This window comes from Saccostrea cucullata, unplaced genomic scaffold, assembly GCF_032062105.1.
Source record: "Saccostrea cucullata isolate Sc308-1 unplaced genomic scaffold, CSIRO_AGI_Scuc_v1 ctg355, whole genome shotgun sequence".
Taxonomy (NCBI): domain Eukaryota; kingdom Metazoa; phylum Mollusca; class Bivalvia; order Ostreida; family Ostreidae; genus Saccostrea; species Saccostrea cuccullata.
This window is the reverse complement of record NW_026939235.1, coordinates 31,661-55,339: the sequence shown is the minus strand read 5'-3', so window position 1 is coordinate 55,339 and position 23,679 is coordinate 31,661. Positions and strand designations below refer to the sequence as shown.

The 23,679-nt window shown below is 31.9% G+C and overlaps 2 protein-coding genes and 1 long non-coding RNA gene across 3 annotated transcripts; 1 reads left to right on the top strand and 2 right to left on the bottom strand.

Moving 5' to 3' along the window:
• The first annotated feature begins 11,179 nt into the window (after positions 1-11,179).
• Positions 11,180-13,237, top strand: LOC134252601 (uncharacterized). The gene is made up of 3 exons (XM_062735098.1): positions 11,180-11,351; positions 11,619-12,533; positions 12,861-13,237. The coding sequence occupies exons 1-3, from the start codon at positions 11,180-11,182 to the stop codon at positions 13,235-13,237; spliced, it is 1,464 nt and encodes a 487-aa protein (XP_062591082.1).
• A 380-nt stretch (positions 13,238-13,617) lies between these two features.
• On the bottom strand, positions 13,618-19,603 carry LOC134252617 (uncharacterized). Its single transcript, XR_009988994.1, has 5 exons — positions 19,507-19,603; positions 19,006-19,060; positions 14,002-14,104; positions 13,850-13,903; positions 13,618-13,633 (listed from the first exon to the last, which is right to left on the bottom strand). It is a non-coding gene; the product is annotated as an uncharacterized LOC134252617 (long non-coding RNA).
• On the bottom strand, positions 15,695-18,682 carry LOC134252618 (uncharacterized). The gene has a single exon (XM_062735110.1). The coding sequence runs from the start codon at positions 18,680-18,682 to the stop codon at positions 15,695-15,697; it is 2,988 nt and encodes a 995-aa protein (XP_062591094.1).
• Positions 19,604-23,679: the final 4,076 nt, after the last annotated feature.

Below are 23,679 nucleotides of genomic sequence, written 5' to 3'. Positions count from 1 at the left end.
TCAATAACATATTTAACAATTCAGTGAACATTTATTTTCGTGGATCTCCTTAACAACGAAATCCTCGAAAATTGTTGCTCAACGAATATTGATGAAACCCCAGTAAATTGTTTTGATTTCTGATTTATTTCTGTACAACAAAAAAAAACTTGGCACTTTGAAAAACGTTGACACTTTGAAAAAAATATCTAAAACTTTGACACTATGAAAAACTTTGGCGAAAACTTTGTCACTTTGATTCACTATAGTTAACTATAGTTAACTATAGTGTTTTGTTAGGGCTGCAAGAAATGATTATTTTTCTTAATTTTTTTTACATCTCGTCAACGAATAAGTTGTACTTTCTAGGAAAAAGTTCTATACTCGATCATCTACATGTACCAACTTTTTTTTACCCTGAGTCTGGAGAGGGCTAATAAGATTAAAATACCTTACTGTTTCTATGTTTTATATATTGTGTAATAAAACACTGTCTACTGTGATACAAAGTTGTCTTCCGGGACATGTCTGATTAGACGAGACTGGGTATGCATCTTTATGAGACATTTACGAAACTCACAGATATTTTTCACATACGAATGAATGTTAGTTTACAGTATTATAAATCATTTCTTGAACTATGAATAATATGGGTAATATTTCTCCGAATTACGTTTTCCTACTGTAAAATATTTTAAAATCGATCGACCTCCTTTTCTGATTATGTGTTAAATTAATTGGCTCGTCAGTACGAAAGTGGGCGGAGTTGTCAAAGATAAGATGTGAGTGAATTTGTATGTGAGTCAATCTGAGAAACGTCTTTATTGAATTCAGTTTTTTCCCTATAAGAAAAACCTTTGTAAAATTTAGTTTGTTCCATCTACGAAATCTGTTCTAAATTGTACATGTGAAATTGATATTTTTTTACTTACAATAAATTCTGAACTTTAAAACCAACTTGAAAACAATTCAACAGTTTTACATGTACATTCTCTATTTCTGGGGTCTATTTCTGTGGGCGTTTCTCTTAAGGTTTAACATTGATATCTTCTCTATTCATCTCTTAAGAAAAAGTGCAACGTGTACATCAAAACTTTATTTGATAGATCTTAAATGTTTCCGTTTTAAACTATGGGTTCAGCACTGAAAAACCTATATTAGCTCTTATTTCAAAAGTTTTTTATATATGTTTTTGGAGAAAACGAAAAAAGGACTTTTCTTCAAAAAAAGATGCTTCATGGTTTAAAATCTGCTATTGATAAATGCATTATATAAAGATCTAATAAAAATACATATATATTCACAAAGTATTCTTAAAGAATAAACATTTGAATTTGCCATGAGTTCATAAATCTTTCCAACATTTGGTATGCTGCAAAAGCAACTGTGTATTAATTTTCTTAATTTCTGAAAAAGCTGTACATTTAAAAATCAGTGTAAAACGAGTTAATTTTCTTATTACTTTTCTACTTTTAACCTTCAATGAAAGTGTAACTGAAAAAAATATCCAAATTTAGAAGTTTTATTGCCCCAAAGCCTGACTATGTGTAATTCAATACAAGACATAAAGCAACATGACTTTAATTCAGAGTAAGAAATACGTTAACTGAGATTTGACACCACTGATATATGATAAACTCTGTAAAAAAGAAAAAAACAATCCTCATATAGAATACATGTGTGTTGATTTTTGATTGTACATTTCAGCAGATTCAGGCAGACTGAGTCCAGGTAGACTCTACGCTCAGTCCACTGATTTGATGTTTTTGTTCTCATTATTATAGATTTTTTGACTTATTTATAGAATTGAGGATTTTAATGGTAATTTTTAACTAGGAAAAAATGGCTTCAGACGTTTTGTTACAGAAGTAAGTAATATATCTTGATTATTTTTCTTAAACGATAATTACCCATCTTATATTTGTTAATATAATTAAGCGGAAATTTCATATGTTCATATATAACTTTAAATCCTAATAGTATACTAAACTTTTAGTCTAGATCAATTAACCATTACCACAATGCGGTAACGTGTTGTTTATGCTAGAAAATCTTTTTTTGTCTTTAAAGAGCAAGGTCCAGATTCAATACAAATTCAGCCCTTCATTTTTTACTCGAACATTTGTTGTCTTTTCAGGATGAAAATGTTTTCAGCATGAAACAAATTATCTGCTAATAAAACCTATCCCGACTGTCGCAATTTTCATCTAATTTTATTGTGTTGGTTATGGCGTACCGTAATTTCATTCTCATCGTATAGTCGTTACGGGTTGCTGGTCACGGCTGTCATGCTGGTTTGAACAAATTGTCTACGTGTAAGTGAGATCAGAGCAGGCCGTAGAAGTGAGAAGGTGTGTCCTTCCTAAGTGAAAATGTTGTATGACCTGTGTGGTCTCCAGACAAATAGCTGTGTACAGTTTGCCTGAATGTTTGGTGTATGTGTTCGAGAAGTTTTCCTGTGTGGAAAGTAGAGTATTTTTGAGTACTTTGGCAGCGGTGAGTTTGAAATGTTTGCTTTTCTAGCTATGTTCTTTTTTTTTTGTTCTTCACCTAAAGTTTTTACTTTGTTAAGTTTTATTTGTAATGGGTAATATACCCGACATATCCATTATTCCTTCTTAATGCGTTATTACTGACTATGGAAACCCAGACTTTGAAATAATGTTTTATTTTGGTAACCAGCTCGACCAGGTGTGTATTCATGTAGCGTACCTGTGACGTTATAGGATACTGTGATGTTACTGCAGCGTTGGAGGAAATCCTACATACTAATACGTTGACTTTTGATGTGGACTGTGTCGAAACAATAACAGGAACCCTAAGCAACGACTGTATGTATATATGAACAGAACGAACAATTCAGTAATGTCTTGGGTCACATTTATCAGGTTGGGCACAGTTCCTTTTTTTGGGAAGTATTACTGTAAAAGGGAACTATTACTCTTTTCAGTAATAAAAAACATTACTGAATTCGGGAATTTTTACTAATATAGCCTCTATTCTTGTGTTTGTTTTGAATAAAAGATAAAGTGCAAGAATATTTTCACATCCTCTAAATATTTATTGTCTATTTCATGTATGTGTGCTCAAAACTGCAATATTTATGGCTGCAAAAAGCTGAAAAAGAGTGATGAAATATTTCTATGATATAGATTTCTTACGGTACCTTACCTGTGTTAAAATTGTGATAATGGATACGTTCAGCACTTGCTAACTCGTTCATGAGATTATTCGGTCTAATTTAATTTTATTCTATTTCTTTAAATGAAATCGTAGTAATAATTTTAAATATCATTGCTTCTTTTACAGATGAAAATAATTATTTGAAATATTAAATTTCAAACGACATTCTTTGAAAATGGTCCTGGAATGAATGCCCTTATTAGATTCCATACTTTTGGTACCATTTATCAACAGGGAAATTATTCAATTTCATCTTACTCTTGTCTGCAGCAATAGAGGTCCGAAATTTTCAGTCAGCGAGGTTTGTTTGATAAAGATTAAACACATCATGTATTTTTTATGCACTTTTTATTTAATAAATGGATTAGAGGCATTATTTAAAAAATGTGACAACAATTCCCAAATTGAGTAATGTTTTTATTACTGAAAAGAGTAATTGTTCCCTTTTATAGTAATACTTCCCCGAAAAAGGAACTGTGCCCAACCTGTTTATCAGAAAAATCAGCGGATATGTGCACGTGTCAAAGAAACATTCGTCTGGTCGGGTTTGACAATATTTTAGTCGGTGTATAGACACTATTATTATTTTTTTTTGTTTATAGACACTATTATATTTTTTTGTTTAGGTTTTTTTTGTGCGAGTGTTGTAGGTGTGTGTGGGGGTGGATGTGCGAGGGTGTGTGTGTGAGGATTTTCTATATATTATTTTGAGCACTATAATAAACTTTTGTTTGCACGTTCTCTTTGTTCTGTTTAATTTGAAAGCTTGGTTGCAGCGAGGGATTATTTCCATGCCATTTATCACAAACTGTGACACCGACCCGTCTGGGCCGGTTCTGTTTAAATTTTATTTGTTCAGTTCTGAAAGCAGTATTCTTACCTCGGATGGTCTACCATCTTCAAATTTCGTGGGATAAAAAGTTTCATACTCATACATTCATCGCTACCGCTTGCCTTGCAGTTCCAGACCTTCTAAATAGTATTAATGTTTCGCTGAGTAAATTTTAGAACCTTCTCTGTAAATCAGAAATAAATGTAATTCGCCCGAAAGTCCTTTATCGTAAACTATAGTGTATTTCCTGACTGAAACGATTTATACTAGCTCAAGTGCACATATCGTGTTCCTTTGCTTGATAAGATTTTAATTAAAAGTCCATCCATTAAAGGCCAAAATACGACTAACAAGAATAATGGTTATAAGATGCCCTATCATGATATGGATTTTTTGTTCGCTGTTTTCAGCATCTATATTACTAATGATATTTGGACGTGGTATATTTTCGACAAATGAAGGAAAAATCTGTTCAATTGCAAGCTTTTCTACAAGAAGTGCACCTTACCGACGACATCACCGAATTAAGCATTTAAAAGGAAAAAATCACGTGTTTCGATTTATAGATACATGTACCTTTTTAATTCAAGATCAAAGTACATGTATGTTATTATTTGTGGACCGGTGTTGTATTTTCATAGTTGCAAATTTATTACAAATTTTTACATGACAATCATTTTACTTGTTCAATAGTCTTATTCAAAACAAGATTTCTAGAAAATTTTAAAATAAAAACAATTTAGCGTTTATGACTTTTGGGTCATTAAGGACTGATGATTAAAAAAAAACTTTTGTCAAAAAAAAATGAAAATAACAACCTGGGTAATCTTTAAATGGGTAAATTGAATAAGTTTCAACGCGTAGATTAATTTATTTATTCAAAGTTTCACTGAAATGGCATTTGAAGTGATTTTTTTATAGAAAAATAAGGATGGTTTCAGAAGGGTATAATTTTGAACATCACAGAAGGTAAACAATTTCTTTTTATATTCTAGAATTTTTTTATTTGCACCATTTGCAATGAAATAAGGTAAAAAAAATATATATATCAAATCAGGTATCCCATTTTTGTTTGTATCATCTGTCCTTAGAATAGTTTAGGAATGTTTTTCCCGGAATAATTTTAAGGTGTAATGTTGTATTATCGTATTCCTCTTACATTATTTATAAATGTATTATAAAATACAAAAAGAAAACGTAGGAAAAATGCACAGAGAAAAAAAATAATAGCATAGATAAGAGAAACGCACTGTGCAGACTCGAACTCATGATCATTACGTTTACAGCAATTATACAACTATGCCACGAAGTCATTGTAATCGGGTGGAAAAATTTAAGACAGATTGTTGAATTTTAAGATAATTTTGAGAAGAAAAATTAAATACATTTCTCAACTTTTTCAATACGAAGACCACATTTAACCAAAATCTAAATGCAATGAAGGGCAGTCATATCCAAATTAAGTTATTCAGAAGTTGTTTTGCAACAGTTTGTCAGTGTTTATGAGGATACCTCAGTATTAACTATATTCTCCACATAAACTGGACAATTTTTATATTTATCATATGAGGGAACTATCAATGGGCTTTTACGAAGACTCTGACTTTAACAGTTAACGGCTTACTTGGACATTTAAACCTGTGTCATGTACGGAGGTAAATTGAAAATATAAAATATAAAACACCCATAGAGGTGAAAGTTATTGTATTCGTGGCTTTGAAATAATTTATCAATTAAAAAATATAATTGGTGGTAAAATAAAATTTATTTAGATATTTTATTCACGAGAATTAATATATCCTTTTATTTTCAATAACTTAAGAAATGAAATAAAGAAGAAGAAACATTTCGGTAGGAAAACTCGGCAGAAGTTAGTCAAGACTTGAAGGGAGAGTGTTGAGGGTAGGAATGTTGCCGTTTCCTTCCTAGACAACGTAATATCGGCTTTGAAGTAGCCTGTTACTGTTTCCTTAAATGTTAAGATCAATATTTTTTTCACAAAAGAGCTCATGTATAGTATATTTTTCTGGTGTAAAAGTAAGCCGTCAACTGTAAAAGTCAGTGTCTTTGCAAAAGTCCAGTATTCAAATATTATTTTTGTGTGATTTGATTTTAGGCATGTATAAACTAACATTGCATGACAAAATTTTGGTTAAATAATGTATTTAAAAAATCACTACTAGAGTAGGGGAAAGTAACTATCAAATGCGCGATGGCTCTTTGATCTCGTGACCCACCTGTATTTATATCCCAAAAAATGTTCAGAGATATTTTTGATTAACACAAACAAAATTTGATACACGGATTTGAAGGTATTCTATTAAACCTGATCCTTTTCCATAGCCTTATTCTCTTCAGGTAACAAAACAATCTAGCTTTACAATTTTACCTGTGATGCACATCAAAATGAAGGACATTTCTGAAGCATGACAAGATGAAATTATATGACTCAATTTAAACTACTCTAGCGAATGCAAATACTGGGCAAGTCTCAGAAGGTCAATTTCAGTTAAAAAATATCATTAATTAATCAAAATATTGACTTTGAGTCTAGAGGCTGTTCTGAATTTGTTGATTCCATCCAAGTGATTTTATCCTGGTGATACAAGGTGAAACTACAAATAAGAAAAGAATTTTAGAATAAATTTGTGAAACGGAATTCTACCAGAAAAAAAATGGCAACGAACTTTCCAGTACAGATGTAAGTCAGATCAGCATTTTTTAAAATGTATATTAAAGTCGGCGAAACTAAAATTTCTAAAAATATAGATTCAGTAAAATTATTTTAATGCCATGAGAACTGAGTCGCAAATGAACAATATTATGGATATAGCGCGACATTTGGATAATAACGATGTTGCGATAGCGAGATAGCGATGATAGTGAAGAGAATGTAATAAGGGATAGTCAAAATCAGTTCCTTGCCAACATATATCAATGCCCAATCTTCTTTGCACGGTTTGCATTATCGTCATCACATTATTATTAAGCTTTCGATTCAATCCTCTTCAGCACGATGAAACAAATGCAAAGCAAAGTTTTTCATAAAAATATCCTTTCTGCAAGGCGGTTACTTCTTGTCATGGGCTGTTATACTTCTCTATAATTATCATTATCATTAGAAGCAATATGGATCTAGCTCATGACATGAAACAAACATCCCATTCCTTTGTTCTTTTATGTTCATTGTACATCCCCACCCTTTGAACTATATTCTTTTAACTCTTTATTTTTTTTTTTTGCGCTACACAAACATCCCCAGTCTGCACTCCCTTTCTTTCAATTTTGTAGTACTAAAACATACATCTCCACCCTCATACATAAGCATTAGTAGGACGCAACAATAAAAGCTACGTCATTTGAGAAATAAGATATTATTTTCAAACATCTGTCGGGATATGAATACGGGTTGATCATCACTAACTTTAATTCCATAAAGCCCGAAAGCTTTCTGGTAAATACAGCTTAACGCACTTTTTAAACTTTCACACAAATTAAAGTCACATTGTTATTATGAGAAATAATGTAATGAGGCAACAAAATATATTCTATAAGTGATTTCCAACTTTCTTTAAGTTTATTTAACTAATTTAAAATATAGTTCACAAATAATTATTGGTAGGATTTTCATATACTTTTTGCTGATGGATGGTGATAGTTCCCAAAAAGTTTTTCATGGTTTCTCGTAAAATGTAGCCGTCTTTGTATCTGTTCTTTTTAAAGCAGTTCTTTGCTTTGCAGTGACTCAAAAACAGTGCAAATCATGGAACTTTTGTATTTTTTTTTTTAAATAGCACTAGTATACTAGTGATACTAGTATTTCTCATTTGTTTGACTGCTTTTCACACAGATGTAACATCATATCATTTAATTATGAAATCACGTTTAAAAAGATCGACTATAAAACATAATAATAATAAATATAAAGTATATGTACCTTTAACATGAGATACTAAATACACATTAGGGCTATGTCTTGTATTAAAGGTCACCTCGCCCAATACGGATTTCTATTTCACACCCTGTATGACTCCGTATTAGGTCACTAACTGACTGTGTACTGTAAATCGTTTTAATTCCACGATGTTAAAATTTCACGATATCTCAAAAAGTACCATTTGCGATGGCTTTAATTTCACGCTGCAAGAAATTAATTCAAAATTTCGTATAAGCATATTAACATTATCAAAAACTAATAATAACATTCACGATGGGTTTAATTTCGCGGAAAATTAATAAATCGCGAACATAGCGAAATTAAAACCATCGTGAATATTTGCCAATCTACAGTATATCTAATAGCATATTTGCCTGATTGATACTTTTAATGCATGGAACGTTTTATTCTTTAAACGTAACGGCATATACATGTATGCGTTTCAACCTTTTATGACGTCACATAAATTATGTCAAACGTTTGTGACATTCGAGAAACCTGTTTTTCAAAAGAACTTACGACTAAGACCGAAAACTTGAGTTATTTGCAAAAATTTGCAAAATTAATGATTGAGTATAAAATTTCTACTATGAAAATACCTTTCTATTCCTTTGAAAAAGTTTAAAGCTATTCTCAATTAATTGTGAATAAAACAATTATATGTATTGAAATATGTCTTAGTCGGAAGTTCTTTTGAAAACCAGGTCCTTGTATTTATACGTAGGCCTTTCAACTGCCGCTAGGGGTCGGTTTTATGAACGATAACTCACTGTCGGAACATGTTGAGAGCAGGCTCGGGGTATCTAACTTTTTACACAAAAGGCAGTTTTTTAGCATTTCCTAAGTGTTTCTTTGCTCTCAGAAGAATCCAGTGGTTTTAAAATGTAGCACCAATGTTAAACTTATTTAATGTATAGTTGCAGACACCATTTCACTTCATATAATTAAAAGTTTTAATTAAAATAAAAAGTGAAATCTTCCCTAAATCTTAAGTTTTAACCTAATTAAATTTTTATACTCGGTCGTTCCCCTTCGTGCTAAGTAACACAAGTAAGATGATCAGTTGCTGCATTTACTTGTAAAAATATATATATTTATATAGGAAGCAAAAAAGCGCGAAAACAAAAACATGACATGAAATTTTCTTCTTCATAATAATTGTCAAAGAGAGCTAAACATATTGAATATAGTCTGTTCCCCATCTATTTGACCCTGTTATTTCAGGTAGAGTGAAGGCATTCTCTTTCTCATGGTCAACACTTTTGTGTACAAAACAATGTAAGGAACCCTTTTGTGTACATAACGATACCAATGCTGAAGCAGCCTATATTCATTCCTATAAACGATAACTCATTAATCGGCACTGAGTTGGTCATTTTTCACACCTGAGTTACCTATCCTTAAAACACAACATCGGAAAAATCAATTATAAATAATTAAACTTTTTAATTATGTAATTTAATGTATGCACAAGTTATTATCTTTTTGATAATTTCATGTACCTATAAATCTATCTATGCAATGTTTTTTACCATATGTGCAACTTGAAAACTTAGTTGAAAGGCCTATTATACGGTTATAGATAGGCATTGCTTTCAGTAGTGTATAAATCTTATACATGTATATATATAAACATTTGCAAATATTAATTTTAAAGTTTGTACATTGATAAATAAAGAACTGAAGATGTTAATAATCTAACAGACCATGAAAACATGAAGGGGGCTTCTTTTAGTCCATCCTATGAATTTTCCTTTACCTTAAAATATTTGAAGACTTTTTTAATCCATAAAGAAGGAAATATTTAACATGACAAAAGAACATCAGCTTAAAAAAACATTTGAATTATAGGATCACTCGACCGACACTTTACAGTTAAAAACGTCGGAATGCAACCGCACACGGTACATGTATACTGTAACTTCACTCAGGAAATAACAGCAGTCAATCGTAACCTATACAGGTATATAAAAACCCAACGAAATATATTTAATATCAAAACATTTTTATGATGATAACTTTTTCTTATTCTGGTCCAGTAAATTGCAGATTATCCTGCACTCCGCCCAACGAGTTGAAGGTGTGCTTGCAATAAGAACAAAGTTATTTGACGACTACATGTATCATTGAAATGATGTGATGATGAAAAAAAGTGCAACAAAGAGAAATGAGAACTAAGTCAGATTAAGCAAACAATCTAATATGAATAATTTAGAAAATGAGCAGCACAATTCAGATAATTCTGAAATGCGTAGGACCCGTCCTTGTTATGAACTGAGTGTCATAAAGTAAATGTAGGGGAATCCGTGGCACCAAACTTTAATCATCTTCCATTATGTATGCAGCAATACACCTTCATCACCTGCATACGGTGTAAATATTAGTTGATTCAATACGCAAGAACATGTTCTACGTTTGAACAATTTTTAAAACGAGGTAAATTATTGACAAGCAAGTTGATGAAACAAGAACATCAGCAGTCTCGTTTAAAGTCATCATTTTGTAAGTTCTACGGTCGATGCAATGACCTTGTCAGCAAATGCAATTTATCATTGAGTCAAATGCTAACTGACGTTTTTCATATTAATTGTTAGTCCATTATTTATACACTGAATTGACGACGGATTTTCCCGTTATTTGACAATCAATCAGAAGCCCACGGCAGGTGTGACCGGTCAGCAGGGGATATCACTCCTCCGTGGCAACTGATCCTGCCTCTGATGATTATGTCCGTGTTTGCTCTGCTCCTTTTTTGTATTGTTTTATGGACTTTGATATTGAATACTGTTCGTGATCTCCATATCTTCTTAAATTAATTCACCCAAACTTTTCTTCATAATGATTCACAAAACATTTACAGAATTTGAGGACACAAAGGAAGAATCATATGCAGGGGTTTCTTTATACAAAGCCATGGGTTTTCTTTAGTTAATATCTATTTCACTCATTAAATATAAAAAAAATTCTATGATGTAAAACTGTAATTTTGTTAGAGTTTACATTTTAACTTTAGAGAAAGGATAACTTTTAGGAAGCATGAAAGCTAGATTATTAAAAAAAAAATCAAGATGTATTTGATATATTTTGTTTTTAGAGATGAGATTTATGAATTACAGTGACATTACTTTACGGTCCATGCCAGGACATATTGTCAAAAACTGTTGTTATGCATTTTAAGTCGTATAATTCGCACGTAGTTCTTACTACCATTATGTTTCCATTTTTAAAGGGAAATTGGTTTGCAACGCATGTCAGAGTCAGTGTTTGTGGGACTATGCCGAATTATTGGGACTTCACGAGAAGTGACCATGAAAAGAGAAGGTGGGGATCTTTTGGATATGGTGCGAAGATTCCAACAATTAGAAAAAGACGTCTGTGGGATGACTACCGGGAGTTATCGAGAAGGATTCAGACTTAAGGGTTCAGACATAGACAGCTTGCTCTGATTCGCAAACCACAAAGTTATCTTCACCTTGAACCAGGCTCAAATTTACAATGGAAATACAGAAACATTGATTCTCTCCGATAGTTCTAAAAGTCCCCCAGGTTATACATTACTTAAGTTACTGAAACGAACAAATACTGTAGCAGTGCAATTAGCATGTATCAGAGTGAATGACACACTTTATATATGTAGTTCCTTGCTCAGACAAATCGCTCTTTTATATAAACATAAACAATTCACAGAGCATGGACCTTGTAGTAGTTTCTCTAGTGTGGAACTGGGTATTGAAATGGACCAGGCCATGGGCTTTTTCTGCGACTTTTGGCCTTCATCAGCATTCTCATTTATAGAAAGATGTCACAGGCCATGGCCCGGGCTTCGTGTTATCGATGATATAGTCAAAAATGGATGCCATTTTGTTGCAATAGGGTCCATGGTAGGACATCATGAAGATAAAGAATGGAGAATCTCTTTCTCCACAGGGGAGCGTAAACTCGTATTCTCCATGAACCACTGTCAGTTTTTAACGTATGGTCTGCTTAAATTGTTCCTAAAGGAAGTCATCAACAATGGGTTAAGTACTCACGAACAATTGCTGAGTTCCTATCACGTGAAGACAGTTGTTTTAAGGGTACTTCAGAAAGACATATTTCGTGACTGGTGTCCTAAAAATCTGTTGGAGGGTTTCTGGATTTGCTTCAAGTTTATCCTAAAATGTGTGTATGAAGGAGTTTGTCCTAATTTTTTCATTCCAACAAACAACATGTTTCTGAGTAAAATCTACGGGGAAGCACAAAATAATTTGTTTCTGAGATTGCATGGGTTGTACGAAAAGGGTAGTATAGCATGCCTTTTACACTGTTCTTCCATCAGCCCCTATATTATTCAAGTAATGATCAATCCAAGTCAGCACATCTGCACAGATGAAAAATCTCTGACCTTTGAGTCAGAAATCAGAATGGCACCGTCACATGAGATAGAAGTGAATGATTCTCTGTACAGTCCAGACATGTTCACCTGCTTAAAATATTTAACAATTCTAGAACAATTGTCGCTTAAACCATTAACACAATATCAAGTTTCCATGTTACAGAAATTGGTAACAACCATGCTTCAGAGAACAGCCTTTATATTGCACAATGGATATCTATGTAAAGGCAAAAACAGATCAAGGTATATAACGGATAAAATATCCATCCCCATGGTGAAATTAGTCGCACAATTCGGATCCGTTTCTGAAATACTCTATATATCCATGTATTTCTACAGAACTTCTAGATATATGAAAGCTATTTCTACTTTGAAAATTGCAAAGGACAAGTTATACAAAATTTGCTTGAGTTACTTCTATGAAAAAGTTGGAGAAACAATAATGAATTTAACTTCTCGTATAGAAAACGCCGAGATAAATAGATATATCAGAAGGATAGCACTAATACGCGCAGGTGAAATAAGACTTTAAAACGAAATCTGTTATATTAAAGAATTATGGCCAGAACAAATGTATGGAATAAAAAATACAGAACTCGAGCATACATTCTTTTTGGCAATTCCAAACATTGTTCTGTTACACATGCTCGAGTTCTTGTGCTATACAAACATTGATCCAGTGAACGCACAAACAGCACTACAAGAACTTCAGTCACTTGTTCACCAAGACCAAGAGGAGCCTCCCTCTACGATGAGAGGAGACGTATCGTGGCAGGTTTTGGGGATCTGTCAACAAATTGCAGGAAACAAGCAGGCTGCTTTATACTCGTTCTTGAAATCGATTGCACAAGATTCAGAAAGCAAAATACAAACGGTCACCCTGATGAGGATAAACAGCATCCTACAAATAATCAATCCAGAACGTTTTTGATGGTTATAGTGTTACGAATTTGGCATTCTCCACTATTGTGATGAATAAGTAAATAAGATGTTTCTTGTGATATGAATCGTTAAAATAATGATTCGATGAATGATTGAATAAATGATATGTGTTGACATTTATTATTATTTATCTGTTATTATTCATTAATGTTATTTGGAATTTATTATGATCTGGATGCAAATTGTTCACCTCGTACCGAATTTCCTCCATGTTTTGAGGAATACGCAACGTAAATAAACCATTGACTGCATCATAAATACAATTACATAGTACCTAATGTGCTTACCTCTGATAATTTGGATAATTAATTAATCCATTCACTGATAATTAGAGTAAAAAACCTTATAATTACACTCTGTTTTTCATACTAAGTAGCTATTCCACCTAAAAATTAAAAAAGAGTTTTTTAATTCTAAAGCACAAAAATATTATTTGTATGTGTGTAACTTAGTTATAAATAAATAGATTTTCATTGGTTGTTTGCTAATTAATATGTAAATTAGATCCATATATAGATAAAATTACACCACTAATGTTACCAAAGAGGAATAACTCCAATAAAATTTAATAACATTTTGAAGGTAACTCTGTAAGGCATACCTTATAGTCTGCTTCAAAATGTGCTATAACTGTGATCCAATTTTGCTCCTGTGTCTAAAATAGGAATTTTCATTGTTAAGTAGAAACCAATATTTTTTCTAAATCAGCTCAATGTTTAATTTAAATTATATTAGAATTTTTTTTAAACATACCTTTGAAAAATAAATTCCCTTCTTTGATGTCTGTATTGATTTCTCTTTCTGTTAGCTCAAATATGCTGCTGTCCGTCTTCTCGGTATCATTCCAGTACAGAACCTGAAATAAATATATATAAAGATATAAGTATATATATTTATACTCACTTGAATGGTTTATAGTAACCCTGAATGATGCAATCATAATAATAGCAGAAACTCATTTATGTCTTATTCCTGATGTTTTTACTTTGCTTTCAAATAAAATTTCATTTACATCATTAAATAACATAAATACATGGTTATATTTCACAAAGACAAAAACATACAAGACAGAAACAACTGTTCATAATATGGTGTTGTACTTTATGCATAGTTATTTTTTAATGACCTATGAACAATAAGTTTTGTTACACAATTTTATCATTATAAATACAGTAAAACTCAGCAATATTGATTACCATAGTTTGCTATTTCTTTTCTTTATTTTTTTTTTAAATTTATGCATTTCCAAAATTAATATCATTTATATAGCTGGGGAACCAAAACTAAATTTTGCATTGTACAGAATTTGCAGTATTTTTGGCAATAGTAAATGAGTTTTTCTGTAAGATTGGAAATAAATATATAAATTTTGCATGCATGCTGTGACATGCTTTCATAAAAGTATTGGTGTAAATATGCACCATTACAAAACCCTGCTAAGATCATTACCTCATGCAATAAATTCCTTGTTTATAAACCCATTTCTATGAAAATGATATGGCAAATAAATCTGTCTTTAATCAATATAAATACATTATAAGAAAACCATTTGATTCCATGGGTTTTTAAACATTTACTTCATAATGTTAATTAATTAAACAAGATGTGTTTTGTGAAGCACTTATTTCCCCACTCCAACAACCATCATCTCGAGCCACAGTCTAGAGTCCGCATAAAGCTCTCTCCTACCCATTGCTTCTTGGGCACAAAAAGTGTTGTAATCTTAAATATTTATGTCTCTCTATTGTGACGTCATATTCAATTAGTGGGAAGTTTTGTTTACATCACAACATTGACATCAACAGTATACAAAGAATATTTTGTGAACTGTGATTGGATATTGAAAGGTCGCGATAAAGTTCATTATCCAACTATGCTTTACTTGCATTGGTTAATATTTTAATGAGCTACAAAGAATTCTCTCCTCGTTCAACCACAGCCAGAATGGGAGAGGATCATACATTTTGGCAGTGGTTTGCGACAATGGCCAACAAACGGAATATTTCAAAGTCATTTCTGAACTTATAAACTCTGCAAAGAAAATTAATGGAAACTGTTGGTGGACAGACAGACAGACAGACAGGCCAACAAAAACCTGCAAAGCAATATACCCTTCCTTCATGGAAGAGGGCATAAAAATAAATAAAGCCTGAAACCATAAATATTCAGAGTGCTAGGTATGTAACTTGAAGTTTTTCATCAATTTTTATGTGGAAACTTAAAAAGACTATCACTTTAAAGTATTCATTACATCAATTTTTGAAAATGAAATTGAATTGCCTGTAATAAAAGTTTAAAAGATATGTACAATAAATGAAATGTATGAAAGTTATTAAAAATGATAAGATTCTGGTACGTTCATATTGTTACATACCTCTTTTGTAATTAAAATAAAGCAGTATTATTTAGTGAATGTTAAACAGTGAAATTAATAATATATCTCTTTTTAAAATGACTTTACTTTAAACACCCCATTGCTGTAGCTTAAAATCTGTCCCTCCCATTCAATGTCCTCTCCATTATCTGTCCATGTGTGTAATATTTGTCTGGATACAAAGTCCCTCGGGTTGGTGTTACATGCAATACTTTCTTGATATTCCTTTCTTTTTTTCAGTAGTGTAATCAAATTTTCTTTCAATTGTTTCTCGTCAAATACTTTTCCTTTTTTGCTAAAACACAATAAATGTCTAAATTCTTGTTCTACTTTAAAAACTTTCTTATAAATATTAATCTGAGTTTTTAACGCTGTCATTTTTTCCTTCTTTGTCTTTAAAATGCACAATTTTTCATTAATTTCAGTCACTGAAGCCCATAATCCATGTCTGTGAATATCGTCTAACGCTTTGTCGATGGCATCATTTTTTCTTTCTTTCTTCTTCTTGTTCTCCTCTTCTTTTTCTTTTATAGTCTGCAAATGTTTGTTAAATAATTCTTCTTTCCTTCTCTTACTTTCAATTAAAAAAGCTCTACTGTCTTTTCTAGCTGTATTTACAATGTTCCTCTGTTCATTTTCACTTTTTTTTTCTAACCATTTTTTTGTTTTATTATTATTATACATTAAAATACTCTCAATTGTATTTACAGATGAGGTGGCAGCATATTTAAGTTTAAAATCTAACTGACCCATTAACCGTTCAATGGTTATATTATTTGTCGAACATGATGAACATTCTTTAAAAAATTCTGTTGAACATGAATTAAAATATTTTCCTCCTTCTAAAAAATCTGCAAACAACTTCTTTGCCTTGTCAATTAAAACACTAATGCACCTCTTAATAAAAACACATGTAAAGTCATCATTTAACGACATAGAACATAAAAAATCTGACACAGGGTCATAAAAATCTGGACCTTCAAACAGTTTGATTTCCCTTTTTAATAATGCTGAAGGGTTTTTATGAATAACATTTAAAACATATAAAAGTCTTTGATACACAGTGTTTATACTTGTAATATTCCATAACTCTAAAGTTTTCTGCCAGTATGGCTCCGTAATAAATTTACATATAAAACCAAGAGCTCTCAAAATTGTTAAAAATACTTTGCTTTGCAATGATGTAACAATTGCATTCAAAACAACATTAAAAGAACTCCTCGAGGATAAAAGATATTGTAAAAGAAGTTGATGCATAAAAAATGTACCAGCAGCATTATAAAAACACAAATTAAAACGATTTCCTCTTACATTCATCACAGGGAGTTTGTCTGTTCCGTGACTTTTCAAAAACACTCGACTAAATTTCGGATCACCTACTCCGTCTTTAAAAAAAAATTTTGAAACACTTCTTAAAATAAACATGACATAAGGATCTTTAGGTGTACTGGAATGTCCATCAAAATGAATATTTAATTCTTTTTCAATATTATAAAACTCTTGTAAACAAACATCTGAAAATTGTAAAAGAGGGTGCACTGAACATTTAAAAGAATGAACATCGTGAGAAATTTCACTAGATAAAATAGAATTTACTTTCTGTTCCGTGGAACTTCTATCAGTCATAAAACAAGATACAGATTCTAAAATACTTTTTTTATCGCTTTCTTTCTCTGAAATATCAGACAACATTTCTTTCGTACTATTTACATATGTTTCACCCTTGCCATCTGGCACTTCTCTGATTCCAGCAGTTAAAAATTGATTTCCAGTATTAAATTGCAAACCATAAAAATGTTTTCCCTTTTTAGTGGTGGCATCTCTGTGCATTGTAATGTTTTTACTATTTAAAAGCTCTTCTTTAACATGATTTTTAGATAAAACACCCATTTCACTTGATAAAACTGCTGTTGTACTCTTACTTGGTAAATTTTTTACATGAATATCAAAAATATTTAAAACAGCTTCAACAACAGGAGAAATATGCTGCACACCAATATTATTACTGATAAAAAAATAGTATAACTTTCTTAACTTAAAATTGAAAGGTCTGCCCTTTGATTTTTCTCTAAAATCTACATTTTTCCCAATATGTACAAATTCTGATGATTCTTTCATATCATCATTTTCATCTCTTTCTGCATTCAATGCATCAATTTCTTTTTTCAAGTCTTCAATATATGACTTTAAAACGTTGCACTGCACACCCTTTTCAACTCTACTATATTTCTTTTCAGTTTCTTTTTTTTCAAATTCATTTACCTTTTCTTGTAAATGTACAACTTTCTCAGATTTTCTTTTAAGTTTCTGGTTCATTGATTTAACATTAATGTTCCTTAGTTTTTCTCTCAATTTATGGTTTTCTCTTTCAAGATGTTGAATTCTGATGCTTTTTTCAATATCCTGTAAAAGATCTGTTGATGAAGAAGTCGATGAGGCCACAAAGGTTGATGAGGATGCCAAAGTTGATGAGGCCGCAGAAGAAGTCGATGTTGACACAGAATAAGTCGACGTTGACATGGAAGAAGTTGATGTTGGCACAGAATAAGTCGACGTTGGCACAGAAGAAGTTGATGTTGGCACAGAATAAGTCGACGTTGACACAGAAGAAGTTGATGTTGGCACAGAATAAGTCGACGTTGACACAGAAGAAGTTGATGTTGACACAGAAGAAGTCGACGTTGACACAGAAGAAGTGGATGGTGACACAGAAGAAGTCGATGTGCACACAGAAGAAGTCAACGTTGACACAGAAGAAGTCAACGTTGACACAGAAGAAGTAGATATGGACACTGAAGAACTCGATGTTGATTGAATATTTTTTTTACTAGCTGGTAATGTGAATAATTTGTTTCGAAATATGTTATATTTTTCCTTATTATTGTATTTCTTGAGTCTTTGAAGTTCTTTGAATATTTTTTGGACTTTCAAGAACAAACTTGACTTTACTATTGAAGCTGAATCCAACTGAAGGCAGTCACATATAGCCTTGCATGTATTTGCAACATTGCCTTCATTTTTTATGAAAATTTCACTCACATTCTCATTTGTTAGAGACATGGTGCATATGAATGTGCAGTTAATTAGAATTTTACCATATATATGCTGTATGAAGTGAACATAATGACAATACATTGATAAGCTTTACACATACATTTGCAACAGCACAAAAAGCATGACGACACAAACATTAAAAGCACACATAGAAATTTATTCTCTTTAGAGAAGTGGACATGCTTCGCCTACATCCTTTTTTCTTCACAGGTCTTCATTTATTGAATCTGGAAGACTTGAGGGTTTGTGAAGGAAAGTGGATGTAGGGCAAAGCCTGTCCACTTATCTAAAGAGAATAATAGAAAGTATGGTATTGTGATAATATTTACCTTGTATGGAAAATTCTTTCAGAGTAACTGCCACTTTCACAGATGATATGTGAACCTTAATAAAATAAATCAAATTAATTTTTCAAGGCATTACTTAAATGTATCTTAAACCAGAAATATTCTTTTAAAAAAAACAGACTATAATGGAAGGGAGGTAATAATATACTGAGCAAGCATCGAAGTTTACGTTTTTTATTCTAACCAAAAAAACGCAACAAGTTTGCGCCTTTTTTAATATGCTAGTATCAAAATAAATGTATAATGTATCGCTTTACATAAAAAAATCACCGCAATCACATACCACAATTATATAAAATAGTGAAATACACCCCAATTACACTTCTTTCAACTTGCACGTGTATTCTTAAAAATACCTGTATCAACTAAATTCTAAACAATTTAACAACTGTCTATGCATTTTTTGTCATTAAAAAACGGAAAATTATTTAAGATCGAGATGACAGGGTTGTAATTATCACTTACAGATAAATCATTACTTACCCGTCTGCACTGACCCACAATCTCATCCAATATGGCCGTCAGGTAGTCAGCGAGAGTTGTCGTCCTTAGTGTAAAATGGCGTCAACTGGAATAGCTATACTAAGCGGTAAAAGATGTAAACTACATTCGGAACACCTCTGATGAGTATAACAATTAAGTGCATCCGAAGTTTTCCAGCTATTTGACGTTATGGCGCCAAATCTCATGCATTGAGTGATTGACGTCATAAAGGTTGTAAAGGCTTTACATACGAGCCCCCAGCGTCTAACGGTCAGACGCCTGCGGTCTCACCCACGGAAAGGTCTACCTGACGGACCAACTCCGAACAAGGCAGTCTCCCCATCACAAAGGGTTCTGTTTTAGACAGAGAGACAAACAAATTGACATGATGGGTAATTATTAACCTGAATTTGTTAGCAACGTTTGGTTGCTTTATTCATTCATTTTACTCAGACACAAGTGGTGATCTGAACTCATCGTTATTGTTTACTGTTGAGTAGTATTTACTAAGGCACAAGAAGTGACCTGAACTTGATATTTATAACTCCTGACATTATTACTAACAACAAACTAACAAATGCATGGTGCATTGTATTGAGTTTTGTTGAGATGTTAGCATAACTTTTTGTCCCTATACAATTAGTTGTTTGCTAATAGTATTATCTGACATTTTATATTTATAGGCCTACTCACTAGTGAAGAAATCACTAGTTCAATCTTTGTTCAAGACCTAAAGATATAAGGTCTATTCGTGTTTATTAAAGGGTTTGTTTAAGGGTGGTTTTTATATTAACATTTGTTGGAAAGGGTGGTTGGTTTGTTTTTATTTCAGGTGAGGACCGCAGAGCCAAAGAAGAGTATTTTTGTATGTTTATTGAATAAAATCTAATAAAATATTAAAAACAAATTATATCCTGTTGTCTTTCGTTCAACATTCAGATTAAGGAGCCCCACAATGTTACGCCGCTAAACATCTAAAGCCGTAAGCCGTAACAATAGCATGGTTGTATACATCTGTTAACTCAAAAAGGTATAACCAATATAACAATTTGATACACAGCAGACATGGTCGTTAATAGGAAATATATCATTAAAATTCAATATTAAATTTACTTGTATCCATGTCACTCAAATTATAGAGAATTCCTTTTATAAACATGATCAAAAGCAAAAAAATAAATAATTCAGGTAAAATTGTGTATTTCAAGATACTACTTGGCTGAAAAAGACTTTTGTATAGATTACTGCATTGTATAGATTGTGGTTTGAAAGGGAAATGAGAGTCTACATGCATATGACTGTACATATGTTATGTATAATGTAGCATGATCATTTAATTGTATGTATTTAGTGAAAAATTCAGTATTTATTAAATTTTAGCAGTTCAAATTAAATTTGCTTCAATTTTTTAACCTCCACCATATATTAGTCTTTGCAAGATAAGTGCCAATTAAAAGAAAGATAGACTATTTTTGGTACATTATGGAATTGTTAAAAACAATTTAATTACAAAATATTGTCGATATTGCCAGTGCACACCTGGAACTGTACTGTGTAAACAAAATTATATTTCATTCTGTTCGTTACTTGTATGCCTAATTTTAATGGAGGCAGACACAAACTGCAGAAAAATTGGCTTTGTGAAAGTATTCTATTGAAATATTTTATGTGATCCTGGCAATATTATTCACTAGATAAATAAAGAATGAACCATGTGCATCTTTGTGTATCTGAGTGTAATTTACTTTTGTGTCCAGTTATCCTGATGAAATTGCAGGAAAACCATAAAAATAGTGGACTTTTTAAAAATGTGTACAGAGACAAAGAACAAATATACAAACGAAAAGACATAGACAAATTGGGATTCAAAAGCATTTCGAAATTATAGTCTTAACATCACTCCCTTCCCACGACAAAAATAAATTGGACAAATTTTACCTTTGATAAGAAAACTGTCAACAACTGCAGCAACACCATTTGAGCTCTCTTTCTACATTTGTATGCATTACATTGTATTTTTCAGTATTTTATTCTATAAAAAATCCATATGTCTGAATAATCTGGTCAATATTCCTGTAGTACATTGCATTTTCACCGATAAAACATTTTTCATAAAAAGGTGAACATTGATTAATGTTCAGATCATCCTTTGCACAGAATGGAATTTTTTGGCATTCAGTTACTTTTAATACATTGTATCTAATATAATAACCCTTGTTTGACTCTGCAAGGTAAGCACGTATGAATATTGATTGATCACTTTACGTCTACTACGTATCGTTTTCCCTTTAAAGTTTGCTACAAACTAAAACTGCCTCAGTAGGTTTTTTTTTTCTAATTCTCTGAGCTTGGTAATTTTGCTGGTAATTTCGATAAGAAAAAATGAATTCAGACGCTCTGTCGAAGACGTAAGTGATATTTTATTAATTTTATTTTACGTTAATTATCAATATTAATATAAATCTTAACTTCTCTTTTTATTATTGTCGATAATTGAGTATCATGTATTACACTTAGTGATAAGAGAAAATTAAAAAAGAATTGTTGTGCAGCTTGTTTGATCTTGTTTATAAGAAAGCTAGTTTATTTCTTTTTTTGTATCACACAATTACATTAAAAGTTTTAGAACCTATACGACCCTAAAAATCGATAGGTGTCTTCCTTAGGACAAAAGGAGTTATGTTTTAAAATGTCATTGCAAAAGACCAGACTTCTCTAGATATCGCACGGAAACAAATGTAAAAACAGACAGAATACATCATTTGAATTTATGACTTTAACCTTAACTTTGTGAGCTATTTAATTCATTCCTTAAACAGCCTACTGTGGAATCACCGATGCTAGTTGGGGACCAATGTTTGTAGATTTTGTGGGCCACCCTTATATTGTATTAAGTCTCAGTCGCATGATCTTATTACATATGTTGATTTTTTTTTATCAATCTCATTACATGTGATGATTTACATAAACAACAAAATGCTTAATTTGGTTGTCACAGAAATTAATATCGCAGTTATTGCAGAAAAAATACGTATACCGCGTACCAGATGTTATTGTTCAATATATTTATAATAAATTATATTTGTATAATTAATCATTTAACGTAGGATTAAACAGATTAACTATCGTTGATATTGATATGTACGCCATATAGTATGTTTCATTGATGGAACAGGCACTGATCAAGACATATATTTTTGTACAGGTGATATTCCTTGTGTTGTCCATGAAGTTATATATAAATGGTGCCTGTTTTGGAGGGTAACAGTTGAAATTGACGCCCCAAGGAAAACCATTGTCAACCGACGCGTCAGCGGAGGTTGACAATGGTTTTCCGAGGGGTGTCAATTTCAACTGTTACCCTCCAAAACAGGCACCATTTATTTTATTATACTGAATGTCTTCTTGATTTACTAAATATGTCAGCAATACAAATCGTCGATCGCCTTTTCGTTCACGTTTAGAAAGCTTTTAAACTCCCCGCTACTTCGAAAAAGATTTACTGACCTCTTTATTGTTTATTTGATACTCTACGAGTCCTTTATCTTCTAAAGTTTCGTTATTTCTGCACTCGCAAGCATGTTTCGTCTGTCGTTTGTTGTTTTTAAGTAAACTACATCGGACGCAAGCTTTTATTGACGTCAAGTTTATTCCGGTTCTTTCAAACGCGCAACTGACGTTTTGAGAATTCTACGGTGAACCATACGCGCACAATTTCCACGCATGTGGCATTACCGTTGTGTTATCCGTTGTCACGTGTGTTGCTAAGGCTGAGGGTAATAGAACAGATTGTTAACTGCGTCTAAACCAATCAGATTTTAGTATTTAACATGAAAGTATAATAAATCAAATTAATGTCTTTGAAAGAGTTAAAACACACAATCTTTAATTAATGACATTATCCTTTTAACTTTGACATCGAAATAAATAGATGCTGTTTTTGGTCACAGGTAGGTAATACGTAACATTTCATTTCAAAAACTCAATAAAAGGGTTCTCAAGATATTGCACAGAAAACACAAATGGTACAGACAGACAGAAAGACAGGTCGATCCTTAGTATCCCCTATTTCAATGAAAGACAACAACTCATTGATGGCACTGCATTTGTGGAAATGACGTCAATTCGTAAAACTTGACACAGTTTGTATCTTGACAGAGCTAAATCAAGTAA

Bases quoted from the DNA above. Each gene is read 5' to 3' on its own strand.
- LOC134252601 (XM_062735098.1), top strand. From the start codon at position 11,180: ATGTCAGAGTCAGTGTTTGTGGGACTATGCCGAATTATTGGGACTTCA. The intron at 11,352-11,618 runs GTTCAGACATAG...AACAATTCACAG, and splicing joins AGAAGGATTCAGACTTAAGG to AGCATGGACCTTGTAGTAGT. The intron at 12,534-12,860 runs GCAAAAACAGAT...GTTATATTAAAG, and splicing joins CAATGGATATCTATGTAAAG to AATTATGGCCAGAACAAATG.
- LOC134252618 (XM_062735110.1), bottom strand. From the start codon at position 18,682: ATGTCTCTAACAAATGAGAATGTGAGTGAAATTTTCATAAAAAATGAA.